The sequence below is a fragment of the Lottia gigantea genome (assembly GCF_000327385.1).
Source record: "Lottia gigantea unplaced genomic scaffold LOTGIsca_247, whole genome shotgun sequence".
NCBI classification, from domain to species: domain Eukaryota; kingdom Metazoa; phylum Mollusca; class Gastropoda; family Lottiidae; genus Lottia; species Lottia gigantea.
This window is the reverse complement of record NW_008708739.1, coordinates 58584-76070: the sequence shown is the minus strand read 5'-3', so window position 1 is coordinate 76070 and position 17487 is coordinate 58584. Positions and strand designations below refer to the sequence as shown.

Below are 17487 nucleotides of genomic sequence, written 5' to 3'. Positions count from 1 at the left end.
ACCAATGACTTAACCATAGTCAGTGGAAATAAATCACTATCAGTGAATTCTTCAATTAATATATCTCAGCCCCTTTCCGTATTTCAGTCCAAATGACTCAATGACATACACTGGAAACCACAACAAAGGACTTAAATGAATCGCCAGCAATGAATTTTACAGATAATAAACTTTCTCCCTTTTTAGCCAAAGACTCAACTTAAAATCAGTTGAAGTAATTGTTAACAATGAATTACAATGTCTATGATAACTTGTATTCTATACAAATCATTGGCCGACCACCCTATAGTTCCCCCTCTTTAAACTGATGACTCACCAAAATTCATTAGAAATAGATCATTTACAATGACATACAGAAAAAATATTGCCCCTAACCACAATCTAGCCCCTACCACCCTCTGTAAACCGATGACTCAACAAAAATTCAGTGGAAATAATCATTAACAATGACTAAATACACAACATTGTCTATGATAACTAGTAGTCACACAATGTATCAAGGTGTGGTCCAATGTAGATTGTCTGTATGATCCAATAATATCTGGTTTGAAAGCTCATTAAATAATCAATGTACAACTATTTATCTACAGTGTATTACTGTTGTTTCAGGCAGCTATATCAATATACTGTTATATACAGGCAATATATATACAATATATTTGATATATACAGGCAATATATATACAATATATGTGATATATACAGGCAATATATATACAATATATGTGATATATACAGGCAATATATATATAATATATGTGATATATACAGGCAATATATATACAATATATTTGATATATACAGGCAATATATATACAATATATGTGATATATACAGGCAATATATATACAATATATGTGATATATACAGGCAATATATATACAATATATGTGATATATACAGGCAATATATATATAATATATTTGATATATACAGGCAATATATATACAATATATATGATATATACAGGCAATATATATACAATATATATGATATATACAGGCAATATATATATAATATATTTGATATATACAGGCAATATATATACAATATATTTGATATATACAGGCAATATATATACAATATATGTGATATATACAGGCAATATATATACAATATATTTGATATATACAGGCAATATATATACAATATATGTGATATATACTGGCAATATATATACAATATATATGATATATACAGGCAATATATATACAATATATTTGATATATACAGGCAAAATATATATACAATATATTTGATATATACAGGCAATATATATATAATATATTTGCAATTATAATATAATATTAATGCAATTCGCAATTTGCCATAAATTATTTCTTGGCTTAAATCAAGATTGTTCAAGAAAATCTGCAAATCAAATCAATTTGTATATTGTTGTGAGAATTTTCTGACAAATTTAAAAACATTAGGCAACAGTGCCACTATTTGAAGATTTTTTGAAAAAAAGCCCTGCACCTAAATGCAGATTTCTATAGGCTAGTTTAAACAAGGTATTCAATTTCAATATTCAGTGATATTACCTACCTTATATTCTGCCCAGGTTTATCCATTTCAAGAAACAATGATACTCAAGTTTATATGCCAATGATTATGAGATAGAACTGCAATTTACCACTTGAACAATATAAATATTTAGCATAATGTGTATCAATGATAGTAGTTTAAAGTTATGTATACGCTATGTAGAATATAATGTGTGTAGATTTGAAATGAGACAGATCATTGTGTTAACTTGTAAATGATAAATATGTATACAAAAAACAAAGAATATGAATAAAAATATTATCATTTGAATATATATTTAATCGAATAAATATGTAATTTTTTATGTAGCAGAAATTCAATAAGTAAATATGATTGTGAATTATCATTAGGTATGCATCAGAAAATCAGAGAAGTAACTTTGTATATCTTTAAGAGAAATGTTATGTGTAATTTTGTATATCATTATGAGAAAGTAAAGTTTAATTTGTGTATATTATTATGAGAAATGTAATGTGTAATTTTGTATATCATTATGAGATTGTAATGTGTAATTTTGTATATTATTATGAGAATTGCAATGTGTAATTTTGTATATCAATATGAGAAAGTAAAGTTTAATTTGTGTATATCATTTTGAGAAATGCATTGTATAATTTGTGTATATCATTTTGAGAAATGCGTTGTATAATTTGTGTATATCATTATGAGAAATGTAATGTGTAATTTTTGTATATTATTATGAAATGAATGTGTAATTTGTGTATAATTTTGACAAATACAATGTGTAACTTTGTACATCATTATGAGAATCTTGTATATCAAAAAAGTTATAGCCCATAAAGCTTGAAGATTTCTTTAAATACATGAATATGTCTGCATGAGTAGGTTCAGATTGTAAACTGGTGATGTTTATTTAAGATTAGAGATTCTTACCTCTTCATAAAATTTCAACTGTGGTACTTGTTCTTCTAATACAGTATTACAAAAATCCTTAAATAGCAGAAAACCTGAAAAATATCAAAATATTAAGACATTAGATATCAGATTAAAACATAGTCTCATAATAGCAATGGCCTAAGTCACAATGTAAAGATTTTTAATCAAACAAAGTTCAACATAAAGGTAAAAAAATTCTGTATTATGTTAATTATGAATGACCTATCTTTTAAAAGCAAATTTCTTTTTGTAAATGAAAGTGACCTAGATGTTTTTATAAGGATTCCCAACAACATATCTAACTAGACAACTGGCAAGATGAGAGTCTGACTCATTTTTTAATGAGAGTTTTCCGGATGTTCTCATTTATATTTCATTATTCATGATAGAAAAGTGTATCAGATGAAAAAAAAGATCAGTGATAATGCCTGCAGGAGTAGGACAAAGTAGATTGTTAAAGTTCATATTTGATGCCAGATTACAGGACTCTTATATAGCCTATGTTGGTAAGTTTTCATAGAGGTAGACAATTCAGTACTGTTTTTCTAGGGGGTTTTGCTCTATATATCATGTTTCATTAGATTTTTATATGCATGGTTGGCTTTATTTTATGATTAAAATAGTTATAGTTTTTGATAATAGTTCATCAAAATATTAATGAATATTAATTCATCATTGTATTCTTTGATTAGGCTTTTAACTACCACCTCTACCAGGGTGTTGTAATCAATTTTGCACTGAACTGAAATGACCCCAAGTCAAAATAGCCAAGGCCAGGCCCCCCCTGAAAAATTTAGATGACTTAAATGACTTGTTGAGTCGCTATTTCAAATCATTTGGCTCTCCCTGAGACCGTGGGCTACCTACGGGCCTGCTGCCACTGCTGGTTGAAATGGTAAGAAAACATCAACATCACCATTCCCTAAAACTAACCAATATGACTGAATGTGAAAGGTGTCACACTTTAAATCAATGCTTACATCTTTTCATTTCAAACTAGTTAATATTTTAGATTGATTTAAATATTTAATGAGTATTTTATCCCATTACTCTTATATATTTTGTTAAAACACTATCAAATTTTCTTTGAAGTAACTTAAGCTTTAAACATTTAGCATTCTGATCAAGGTGCAGTATTAGATATTTTCATTTAATTTCTAAACTCTACAGTCCAGGTCTCACTAAAGTAACAAGTAGTTGCTGAGCAAGATACGCCTACTTCCCTGATAAATTTATCTATGTCAAATCTTGATGTGTTTACATACTTCGAGATTTGTTAATCCCTTCAATGAGATATATATTTATATATTCTATACGTGATCATTTCACCAATTCTTATATTTTTCAAACATCCACATTATGTTGTTACTCATGTCTGGTTGTATGATCAATTGCTTGTGATTACCACAAGGCCCGGTTTTGAAAGGCTTTGGATGTAACTTGGCATGCTTGTTAGACATTCATAGCTTACTTTTCAAAACAAATTTTGGCCGGACTTTGTTTATGAATTCCTATTGAAGTTCAGCGTTGTTAATTGAAATCTGAACGAAATTGGCTGTGTAGTTGTCAGAATGTTTAACAAAATGAAGACTCGAGTTTATTACGCGAACCAGCTGTTTTAAAATTACCAGTTAATCGTTGCTGATGTTTGTAAACTTCACAAGATGAAGAACTTTTGTGATTAACTCAGATCTGATTTTGATTAAATTGTTGCCAAAAAATGACATTGACATTGAAACAATGTAATGGTATTTTACATTTTTTCCATGTCAGTCCCTCTGACCTGGATCCAGCCTGTAGCTGGTCCAAGCAAAATCGTGTTGAAAATTGTATGCCAGAATCAAACCCTGGTTCAAATGTCAACCTTCTATTGGACTAAAAGCAGAACATATTTGAAAGAGACAATGATTCTGGTTAAGGATTGAAACATTTGTGGACATGATTAATTAATTCAGCATAATCAACATCTTTTGTTTGAGTAACTTCCCTTTAGCTTAAGCTCATGCCAAAAAGTCTAGACAATATTAAGAAGATTAAAATTTAAGCTCAAGAACAATATAACCAATATGCCAAGAAAGTCTTTAAATGGCATTGAGCAATTGTGAATACGACATATCCACGCAGCTTTATGGAACAACAATCACTGGTTTAAGTTTTAAGTCTCTACGTCTTTCCCCCGTTGTCCTCAGAATATGCCAAAACATCTGCATATTATAATGGACCATTTTTGTTTTAGAGATAAATTTGTAAGGGAGAGATTTAAGAGAGTAATTCTCTTTAGTCTACCAGCATGGTTTCCTTGATGGTGTAGTTTATTAGCGTAAACACTGGTTTGTTTTGTGTTTTATTCGCGATATTTCACAGGTGTTCATGGCTTCAAGTCTCCGGTTGATGTTTAATAATTTAATCAGCGTTTATCTGGCATCAAATGATAAGATTCCAGACAGTTTCACTGAATCTTTTATAGGAATCGAGAGAAGAAATTCTTAGAAGGCCTAGTATTTCAAAGTTAGATTTGAGTTAAATTTAAATTATGTCTTAAAGAGACCCCTTCAAAACCAGAAAAAATGTCGATGATGTTTTCGGGATATGTGGACACAATGTCCATGATAACCATAGTTGATGACCACGCTGATGAAACCCCTAACATAAGACTAAGGGCGAGTAAACCAGGCTCTCCCTTAGCCAGGGTTTCCATGATACATCCAACCAGCTTCCAGAAGCCAGAAGCTGCCCGATTCCCTGCTACCATCTTACAGGGAACCAAGCGATATCTGCAGTAAGAACACTTGGATACGTATCCAGTTTAACACAGTGTGTAAACGAAAAATTGATGTCACACACCTTTAGAGCTACCATACTGCCGGATAACACAAGATACCAGCAGCCCTGATCCATTCCTAGTTCACATTATCAAAATCATAAAACATGACCCTGATTTGGATACCACAACCAAGGAAAGATGTAGAACAGACCTACATGGGATCCATGAGCTCAAAACCATGGCTCAACGAAATCATTTAACTTTATTTTACATCTTATTCCATGATGTTGATTCTATTTTAGTCCTTTGAATTACTGAATCATTTTTGTCCTTGACATTAGAATCATTGAGGATTCAAAAAAGTGCAAAATTAATTGCGTTCCGATATATTAAAGGCAGTAAGAAGCTTCTAAAGAACAGGAAATATCTTTAACAGGTTCCCTTGAGAGGTCACACTTGAAATCATATATAGGTACATAGAAATGATATAAATATCCTTCAATTCTGCACAAATTTCTTCAGTTTTTGAGAATGAAAGGTCAGTCCTGGAAGCAGATTATATCATCTGATTGTGAATGACATTTAAATTGACATAATGTCAGAATAAAAATAGATATAGCCCCAGGCCATGTTCTTGTATTCTTTACCTAGCATTGTATTCCAGTTCTATATTATAACTGTACAGGAAGTAACTCCTACATACTTGTTTTTAAGTCATGCTGGAATAATTATAACAATTACTTCCAATCATAAAGAAAAAACTAACATACCCGTACCCATAGAAAAAAAAAGCAAAATCAATGTGCCCGGTATTAAACTTTCAAATAGAAATTCACTTCAATCTAGATTTTACCAAAATTGACACACAGCTAGTGTATGAATTATCCCTTTGTTACCCTATTGAAATAATCTTAACATGTAGTTCCAATCATAAGTGGATACTAACATGCACCCACTCTTTAGTTTCCTAATGACCCTATCACAAAGTGCGCAGAGCAATAAATTCATGGGTTTGATCAAGTACCAAACATCTCTATCTGAGTGCAATCAGTGAATAAGATTTAAAGAACATTTTCTGCACCTCATTCAACCCTGTCTTAATCTGCTATAAAACTCTCAGTACATTAGAGTAAAAATTCTCAATAATTTGGCACCACTGCCAATGGAAGATCTGGCAAATATTTTAAATAATGCCAAATATTTAAAGAAAATGTCTGAAAGTAATGGCAGAAAGTAGGTCATTAGTTTAATAGATGTATATCTTATAGAAACGGAAGATTTACTGATTGTCAGAAAAAATATAATTGAATACTTGTTTTCCCCAGTAAATTATCTATATTTTACTGAATTTTAAATATGTTTTATCTTTTAAAAAAATGTTATAATAATGTTATAATCATAGAGCCATGAAAATAACAGCAAATTCTTATCTATTTGATAACAACCATTTCATCACCTATATTTCTTTAAATGATAACAAGAAATTTCACCAGGTAATGTTTTCATTGCTAAAAAAGTGTTCAATGCATAAACAGCAAAGAAATATGAACAGTTTTCAGTGCCTTTATTTTTTAAATAAATGTATAAAAATTGAAGGCAATTAATGAATAAAAAGTAAAACAATATGAAAATGAAAACTTTCAATGCTTTAATGTTTCAATTAATCAAAATGTGCAATAGCTGAAGAGAAATATAAACACAATATCGAAATCCATTGAAATGCACTGATATTTTACATCTTGTTTTTACAAATCTTTTTTTTGCACTTTGTAGTTTTTTAATTATTTTGTAAGATAATTTCTGAGATTTTTTAAGTAAACCCTGTTTGTATATAGATTAAATCATTCTATAACTGTCAGTAAAAGGTAGATCATTCCAACTGCACTTCCTGGTACAGTAGATCACATAGATTATTATCATTAATGGAGACTCTGGAGACAATCTCCCTTGAATGAAAATATTTAAAGGGATTGTTTAAGAGATTTTCATCACAAGTCTATGGTTCTTGCGATTCCACTAAAACTAAGTGCTTTCATGATCTATTACTTAGATATTATTAAGTGCAATTGCAAAAGAGATGTCATATATGCGTTTAAATAACCATATACATCTGATGGACAATTGGAATTATGCAATGGAAACCATAAATGTCTTGATAAACATACAAAAAAAGATAGAAAAAGAAATATCCCTTTAAAATAAACAAAATGAAAGTAGAAAGTCTTATTCAATCAAAATATTTGTCTATTTAACTCAAAGATACACTCCTCATTGTTATTCAATAGTATAGTCATGTTACAAGCTGAAAATAGTAACAAGTCATTTCAAAATAAAATCTTACTTAGTTTCTTATGTATGTTCAAATGAGAAACAAAACTACAAAATAACATCAACTATCCACAAGCTATGACAAATGTAATAGAAAGAAACTACAAATAACTTTTCTATTTTGTGACCAAAAATAATGAACAATTTTTTCCAGTCTCTTTTTAGACTGATTTAGTCTCTAAGCTTTCTTGCTATCAAAGCTTTAAGTTGATGGGACGTATAGACACTTTATCATGTTAATCCCAGTTGTGTATAACAGGATATTACTGTGTCTGCACTATGCAAAATTGTTAATTTTGTTCATCCAGACGGGGCGTGTATTAGCTGTGCAATATACTTGCAATTACACAGTATCTAAACCTCAAGATAGTGAGCAAGCATCTGTCTGAGGCATCAACACTTCAATTCAACTGAGTCATTGCAAGAATTTGCATTAACTGCTTTTACAACCACAAAACACAGGACCTTTATTTTTATAATTCAGATTGTAAATGAGTTAAAATTATTTTCACAATAAATCAGTATTCCAGTTGAGTTGACAGATGAGAAAAGAAGCTTTAAACTTTATTTTCATCGACAAATATGGATGAGTGTCAATTCTAGGCTGAGAGAAAGGATAATTGTATTGATTTGGGAGTAAATTTTAATCCTGTATCAGTCAGTTTAATGCTGGTGTAAGTAACCTTGATGTATCCCTTCACAAACCAGAATGGAACTCATTTCCTTTCAAATTCCAGACCAAAGCAGCGGTCTTTCGTGGTAACAAAATTATTTTTTATCACGAAATATCAAAGTTGCATGTAATACATTGTTGGTTTTTTTGCCATCCCTCTCAGAAATAGTGCCAGTAATAGTGTTCACAGCTCACTGTCAAGATTTAAGGCTTCAAATTCATGAGTGTTCAGAATTTTCAGCATGTGAAACTTAAAATGATAACTTGTCTTTTCTTGACACTCTATATAGAACAGCCTATAGAAATAGAAAGTAAAATTTAGAAAGATTGTGTGATTTGTCCACAGTTCTAGTGGTTCTAAAGACTATTTAGATCTTAAAGACTCAAATCAAGTCCGGAAAATGGCAAACTATGACCTTTAGGCAGTGTGAGGATACACTTTTCGTACCATATCCTCAGCCATTCTTCTGCAGATACTATTCATGTAATGTTTGAGCCAAGGTATGCATTATTTAAACAATTATCAATAATTATTGCAATCTTGGTTCACTTTATCTATATAGCTTAACCCATCAAAACACTTCGCTCAACCACCAAAATTCTACTTGATCTTACTATTACAAGGTTAATATTGTTTAATCTCTCTTTCAATAACTGGGTCATCAAACGACCTACATTTTTATCATTTTCGAAATTAAATCTTAACATGTCCTTCAGAATTAACAAAATATCAATTGTTGTCTTGAATAGCTGAAAGAATTCAAACTTTCTGCAAATAATTTCTGAATTCCTCTGGTTAAAATTTTGATATATTTTGGCTGCACTACCATAATTACCCTGGTGGCCATGCTCATTCTTTGCAATCTTGACAATTTTTTTGGAGAGTCCACATAGCTAAAAATATGACTTTGATGGTCAAAAGAGGTCATTCTTAATATGGGAATAGACAATGTACAGAGTCCAGCGCAGTGTACAGTCTGGGATTATCAATGTAGTTGAAATAAGTTAAAGGAGTGAATACACTAGATTGGGTCTAGAAATTGAGCGGACACAATTCTCTGCTACTATAATCTACAGTAGCTTCCAACCTTTAAACCTAATAGCTATAAGTTAAATTCAAATTCAAAACCTTAATTCAGTCTGAGCTCCAATATAAAACTACAACAATAAGACATTACAAGGATCTCTTGAGTTTTTTAAAAAAGATTCATCTTTAATGTTTGTATTTTTCATAAAGACAAGACTTGGTATGGTATGGCTGACCAACCCATTAACAAAATTTGATCCTAGTAAATAATACAAAATTTCACAGTAGGTATCAAAATAAGACTACTAAGAAGTATATGTTATTGCCAATATAAATAGTATATTTCTCACTGTTATTTTAATAACATAAACATATAAAATAGGTCAAAAGGTTAAAATAGTATATATTATAATTTGTAATCAGTATAGTACTATAGTTTAATCTAAAACATACTTGATGGTCTAGTCTAATAACTTTACTCATATACTTATATACACTATCTACAGGTACTCGAAAATTTTAAAGTGGTAGTTTTCACCAATTTAAAGGGTATATTTTGAAAAATCTATATCATAGCCACAATGAAGACATGGATAAAAGCCTTATGTTGAAGTATGCAGTGAGGGAAATTATGTCAGGACAGCATAAGCTGGTCTAGTCCAATAACTTTACTCATATACTTATATACACCATTTACAGGTACTCGAAAATTTAAAAATTGTTACTTTTCAAGAATTTTAAGGAATATCTGTATCATAGCCGCAATGAAGACTTGGATATAAGGGTTTAAGGTGTAGTGTGCGATGAGGAAAATTTTGCCAGGAAAGCTTAAGATAGTCTAGAGTCTAGACTTAACTAATATACTTATATACACTGTCTACAGATACTTGAAAATTTTAAAGTGCTACTTTTCACCAATTTACAGGGTGTATTTTGACAATTATAAGACTTATGTTGAAGAATGAATATTGCCTGGACAGCAGAATCAGTTTACTTTTTTTCCGATTGTCAAGGGATCTGAAACATACCCAAGTTCTCTATTTATAGACATATCAAAGAGGATCACAGATAGAAATATCTAATCACAATTCCATTTTTTTTAAGCTGGTATATACTCAAATAATTCAACATTTCTACGTTAACTGTAGATCTTTACTTCGAGAGAGTAGAAATTTCAGTGTAAGAAAAAATAGAACACTTTTAAAGCTTTTAAATTTAATCTGATAACAGGCAGTATAGCATCCATAAGATTGAGTTTCTCCTGTCTATGTATTTTGTTTTAAAATAATTATGAAAATACTGATGTAATCTTATTTAAGCTTTGGAAAGTGGATAAACCCAGGTGCATGAAACAAGATGGCATCAGACAACAATGGTCAATAATGCCCAGCTCACAACAGGTTGTAACAGGTGCCCTTTTGTAGTAAATAATAGCCTAGTAATTAGCATCAGTTACATGTCATATTATAATTCTCAGTCTTTAATAAATGGCATGACAACCATACAAAATTATTATCCTTGAAATAATGTTGCTTTCATAAAGGATTAAAAATTGATAAAAGATAAGATTAGCCTTGCCGCCTACACAGTTTGCTTGTAACATATTAATACTACAGTACAGAATTAGAGAAACATACAGTTTATATCAAAATTAATGTTTTTTGTTATCATTTTTTCACTTGAGTATTATAATTAGTAATAGATGTATTATATCAAACATTGAGTTCATTGAAACATTTTACTTTGGCTAAATCAGTTCCACAGAGGAACTCAGTTGTACACTTGGTTAAACAAGTACTCTAGGGTTTTGATCAAATTATGAATTAAGACAAAAATTTGGGCTTTTTCAAATTCTGTTTTGTCCTGTCAGTCATTCTGTACAGAAGGCCTGGTATGGAAGTAGTTTCTAGTTGTTTGAATAGTATAAGCCGAGCCCTGATGGCTGAAATTTAATCACACAGATTGGCGTTGCCTGTCTTCATTGGACATTGAGCTGTGACTTCACCCTCCCTCAACAAATCACTTTGCAAAATGAAAAGTGAAGAAGCTGCAATAATGTAGTAGCACTGAATAATATATGGATACACATTATAACCATTACAGTCCAGATATTTTGATTCTGCCTTAGTACAGGTCAAAGATCTTTCAATTCCTGAAGTAAATTTTTGGCCAGGGCACAATCCAATTCGACATGAGGTAAAAGGTTGCCTTTAAACTATATTTTTGAATTATTTCTACCATTGACTCATTGAACTACTTTTTGATACCAAGACAATGGATCTATTATATTTTTGACAGTATCTTATCTGGATGCCCTAGACTCTAGTATATTACCTATACAAAACATGATAATCTATCAACATAAACACACCATGTAAGCACAATCAGAGCCTTTTTTCATAAAAGCTTCCCTGGCATTGTATTAAATCCAAAACTACAATAATCTTTGTTATCAAGGCCTTGACTTACATATCAATTAGGCAAATATGCAAAACAATAATGTGTCTGGCCCTCACAGGAAATTGTAACTCACATACATTCGAAATGTCTTGTCAATTTTTATCGATTTCAAACTGTTGAGGGATCTTTTACGAGCACAGCAGCTTGTGCCATCCTTGGCATACATACACAATTGTGCAAAACAAAATGTCTTTTCAATTTTTATCGATTTCAAACTGTGGATGAAGTATTGTTTGTATTACAAGTTTAAAATTTGACAAATCCCTCCACAGTCAGTGTATGAAAGATGAATAAGTGTCACAGTTTTGACAAAATTTCCCTAACTGCACAAGGCATCACATTGTCAACCCCTCAAACCTGCATCTGCTGACAGGGGGGACACTGGATTGAAAACTTCAGAAGTATTATCTTGACCTTTCAACCCCAAGCAATCATACTTTTTAAAGATTTCTCATTTATAATTAACATTTCTATTTTCTAAACCTTTAACCTTGTTTTATAATATATATCACTTTGTGGCCTAGGCCAGTGCTTTTATGGTCTTATAAGCACTTTGTTTTATCGGATTAATTTTTTTTACCTAGGCCAGTGCTTTTATGAGAATGTTGTCTCATCACAATCTAACACTAATTCTATAGGAGAATATCTCTTATAAACTAATATACGAGGTGAAAACAATATATTAATACTGTACACTTGAAGAAAGGAGTGTTATAATAGATGAACGGTCATTTATGTCCCCTGTGTACATTACTATTACTCTTAGACTGCAGTAATTTCTGAACTGACTTTTGCTTGTCATTTACATAATATTCAAGATGCAATTTTCAACTGTATGTCATTTTTTTTGGATGTCTTCAGGTCTAAGGAAATGTAATATTTGATGTTTTTGCATTTAAAATAAACACACTTCCCTCCCAGAAATTTCACCTGAAAATGACCCACATTTTAGACTCAACATTCCTCACTGTAATTCCAACATTTTTAATTGGTTGCAATTTTTATCAACCCATGAGCAATCCCAGACCCTGCATACTAATCTGCAGTTGAAATTTCCATTCTGTTCAAAATAATTATGTGATTGAGATACCCGTAGTGGTCCAACACTTTATAGGACTATAGCTGTCTACTGATCATAAATAATTCACTGCACATAAACTTACCTATTTTTTGGTTAAATATTTTATCAAACGTAACTTCGTGGTTTTTTGTTAGATGTTTGTGCATAACACTCCTTACACTGAAAGAGACAAGATATAGGGTTGGTGGCAATAGCGGATATATTTTTATTTGCTGGGCAATAACATTCATAATCCCGGTAATATATGATATACATCAGTTGACAGTCTATCGACTCGCTTTGATCTCATATACTCCGTTATAACGGTACATAGGGGTATGGAATATGGCTGATAATACACACCTTGGATCTGGGAGAACTATTTTCTTGCTGGCCCTGGCTGCTGGAGTAGATTTACTCTTCTCCATAGCCATAAGATAGCTCACATCGGCCAATACTGCTTCTAGATCCGCCATGTTGGAATAATAAACAGAGGCTAGCTGAGAAATGTATTCCAACTAGACGAGCCAAGCGAATGAAACAGACAGCTAAAACACAATAATTCACTCTCGACACAGAATCACATGGTAATCCAGTTTTAGGGGACAGCAGACATGGTAGATTTAAGATAAAAAGGGGGTTGAATTCTCAAAACACTAGAGCAATCCACGACACACTTTCGCCAGTCGTCGTTCAACATATACGTAAATATTAATTAGTATAGCAGAGCGAGGCGCTATACAGAACAACGTTGTATTATTGTAGCCTATAGAGCCGACTGGCTAAACTCCACTGTTAGTCGTCGTGCTACTGCAGTACGAGAAACTATTCTTCTAGGCTTATTATCGATTTAGGCTCTTCACAATATAAAATAACTGATCTTCTAATGTATAACGGCAGTAAATATTAATCTAATGGCTCTATTTAGTATTTAATGGAATTTGTAAGGTTTATTTTTTTCGCTACGATAATGAATAGTGCATCTGTTCTTCATAATATATGCAAAACAGTTAACCAATTATTACCTCTTCCACTCGGTGCCAGATCCATTGTCTGCGATGCGTGATGATATCGTGTAACTACGATCACTGTAAAAAAAAATAGAATATAGCAATTGATACTAGATTAATTATCGTGTTTTATTTATAGTGAACTAATGGCAGTTTTATTCCCTGGGTTATCGCTCTTATTGTCATTTATTATTTACTGATACTGCTATATATATGATAACATATACTGATGGATGTACTGGTACTGCTATATATATGATAACATATACTGATGGATGTACTGGTACTGCTATATATATGATAACATATACTGATGGATGTACTGATACTGCTATATATATGATAACATAATTATACTGATGGATGTACTGGTACTGTTATATATATGATAACATATACTTATATATTGATGGATGTACTGGTACTGCTATATATATGATAACATATACTTATATACTGATGGATATACTGGTACTGCTAAATATACAATAACATATACTTATATACTGATGGATGTACTGGTACTGCTATATATACAATAACATATACTTATATATTGATGGATGTACTGGTACTGCTATATATATAACATATACTTATATACTGATGGATATACTGGTACTGCTATATATATGATAACATATACTTATATATTGATGGATTTACTGGTACTGCTATATATATGATAACATATACTTATATACTGATGGATGTACTGGTACTGTTATATATACAATAACATATACTTATATACTGATGGATGTACTGGTACTGCTATATATACAATAACATATACTTATATACTGATGGATTTACTGATACTGCTATATAAATGATAACATATACTTATATACTGATGGATGTACTGGTACTGCTATATATATGATAACATATACTTATATACTGATGGATGTACTGGTACTGCTATATACACAATAACATATACTTATATATTGATGGATTTACTGGTACTGCTATATATATGATAACATATACTTATATACTGATGGATGTACTGGTACTGCTATATATACAATAACATATACTTATATACTGATGGATGTACTGGTACTGCTATATAAATGATAACATATACTTATATACTGATGGATGTACTCATACTGCTATATAAATGATAACATATACTTATATACTGATGGATGTACTGGTACTGCTATATATATGATAACATATACTTATATACTGATGGATGTACTCATACTGCTATATAAATGATAACATATATTTATATACTGATGGATGTACTGATACTGCTATATATATAACATATACTTATATACTGATGGATGTACTGGTACTGCTATATATACAATAACATATACTTATATACTGATAGATATACTGGTACTGCTATATATACAATAACATATACTTATATATTGATGGATTTACTGGTACTGCTATATATATAACATATACTTATATACTGATGGATGTACTGGTACTGCTATATATACAATAACATATACTTATATACTGATGGATGTACTCATACTGCTATATAAATGATAACATATACTTATATACTGATGGATGTACTGGTACTGCTATATACACAATAACATATACTTATATATTGATGGATTTACTGGTACTGCTATATATATGATAACATATACTTATATACTGATGGATTTACTGGTACTGCTAAATATATAATTACAATAATAACAAATACTTATATACTAACGAATTTACTGGTGCTGCTATAAATATATAGTAAACGTGTACTTATATACTAATGGGTTACCTGATAGATGAATAGATATATAGTAATAGGACTATATTATTCTGCAATCAAATAAAATCATTATCAATATCAATCTCGGTTTCATTCTCACGCTGTAGATAGGGGACCACTCGCTTTAGAAACCGAACTTGTGCCAAATAATTGGACCAGTAGCTTAATAGTGGTACCCAGGAGTACCCGCCCTACTGATACAAAGCCTTGGTTTAATTGGCCGTATCCCCTTACCTCCTTCAATATGAACTCTCTCATCAAGTATTAAATATTAAGCCGCCTCCTCTATTACGATGACCTGCTTGTACTGCTTTATATAAACTAACATTTATTGACAGATACATAGCATTTAGCATTGTATTGATTAGAGCAATGTCATTCAAATGCATGGACTAAATCAACCATTCTATTAACATAAAATGTATTAATATAAGATAAGCAAAATTCAACACAGCTGTGTTGTCATCCGATATGATGATATATCTGAAACAATACAATGTATTCAGATCCTTCTACCAACTACCACGACTTAAAAAAAACTGGAAACGGACGTTAACCAACCAACAAACTTACTGTTGCCCTACTCAACTACCACACCAACAGTACTACAGTAGCCTACCAATACCATCCAAATCATACTATCAAATTGGTGTATGCTAATACTGAAATCCTTAGCCCCCACTTGTGACCTACGCCAGTGATTCCATAGGTGAGTATCTCTTATAACACCATACACTTCCACGACTACCAACAACTACCTAGTTTGTGATATCAGTATTAGCTGGAAGCAGACATTAACTTGACATCTACAGACAACTATCTAGTATAAGGTTTTATAAGAGATACTCTCTTATAGAAGCACTGGTCTAGGTCACAAGGACTTCAGCTTTAGAATACATCAATTTGATAAGAAGTTGCCTACTTCTGGAGAGATTTACAAGATAAAAAAATAATTCAAAAAGGAGTTAATGAAAGGGGATCTAATCTACCATGGGCAAGAACATTACTCAGATTTTTATTCCTTTTGTAAGCAGTCACCAAACGTTTAGTATAGATGTTAGGGAATTCATCCTGGAGTTCTTTATGAAAGCGTTTGACATAGGCATATTTAGCTGTAGAATTGTAGGCGGCAATTTGTATAATTTGATTGTCATGCTGTATATTTATAGGCCGTTAGGTACAACTGTTTGTAATTGGTCTATCTAGAAACTCTCCCTTTGCAATCGCTTCTAGTCTACGATATCAGTTAGCTGGAAGTGTACGTTAACTTGTCATCTATCAACAACTACCTGGTCTGTGATATCAGTTAGTTGGAAGCGCAAATTTACTTGTCACCTCCAACGCAATATCAGTTAGCTAGAAGCGGATGTTTACTTGTCATCTACCAACTCGAAAACAGTTATCCGGAAGCGGACGTCAATTTGTCATCTACCATCTAAGTCTATGATATCAGTTAGCAAGAAGCGGACTTTAACTAACCTGCCATCTACCAACAACTACAGAGTCTGTGATATCAGATCCTATTACCATGCACGACTACCAACAACTACGTAGTCTGTGATATCAGATCCTACTACGATGCACGACTACCAACAACTACATAGTCTGTGATATCAGATCCTACTACCATGCACGACTACCCACAACTACATAGTCTGTGATATCAGATCCTACTACCATGCACGACTACCAACAACTACGTAGTCTGTGATATCAGATCCTACTACCATGCACGACTACCAACAACTACATAGTCTGTGATATCAGATCTTACTACCATGCACGACTACCAACAACTACATAGTCTGTGATATCAGATCCTACTACCATGCACGACTACCAACAACTACGTAGGCTGTGATGTCAGTTTCTGTTTGAATAGGACGTTAAACTGTCATCTACCAACAACTATGATATCAGTTGCCTGGAACCAAAGCAGACGTTGAGTTGTCATCTAA

At 31.6% G+C, this 17487-nt stretch overlaps 1 protein-coding gene across 1 annotated transcript in view; it reads right to left on the bottom strand.

Annotated features, from left to right (window-relative positions):
- LOTGIDRAFT_144613 (hypothetical protein) overlaps positions 1-13233 on the bottom strand; it is a gene marked incomplete at both ends in the record, with an annotated part of 60822 nt that extends 47589 nt beyond the window's left edge. The window contains 3 exons of the mRNA XM_009055506.1: positions 2443-2516; positions 12861-12937; positions 13121-13233. Of these exons, the coding sequence (XP_009053754.1) occupies positions 2443-2516; positions 12861-12937; positions 13121-13233 (264 nt within the window). The remainder of the gene's footprint in view (positions 1-2442; positions 2517-12860; positions 12938-13120) is intronic.
- Between the last annotated feature and the right edge of the window lie 4254 nt (positions 13234-17487).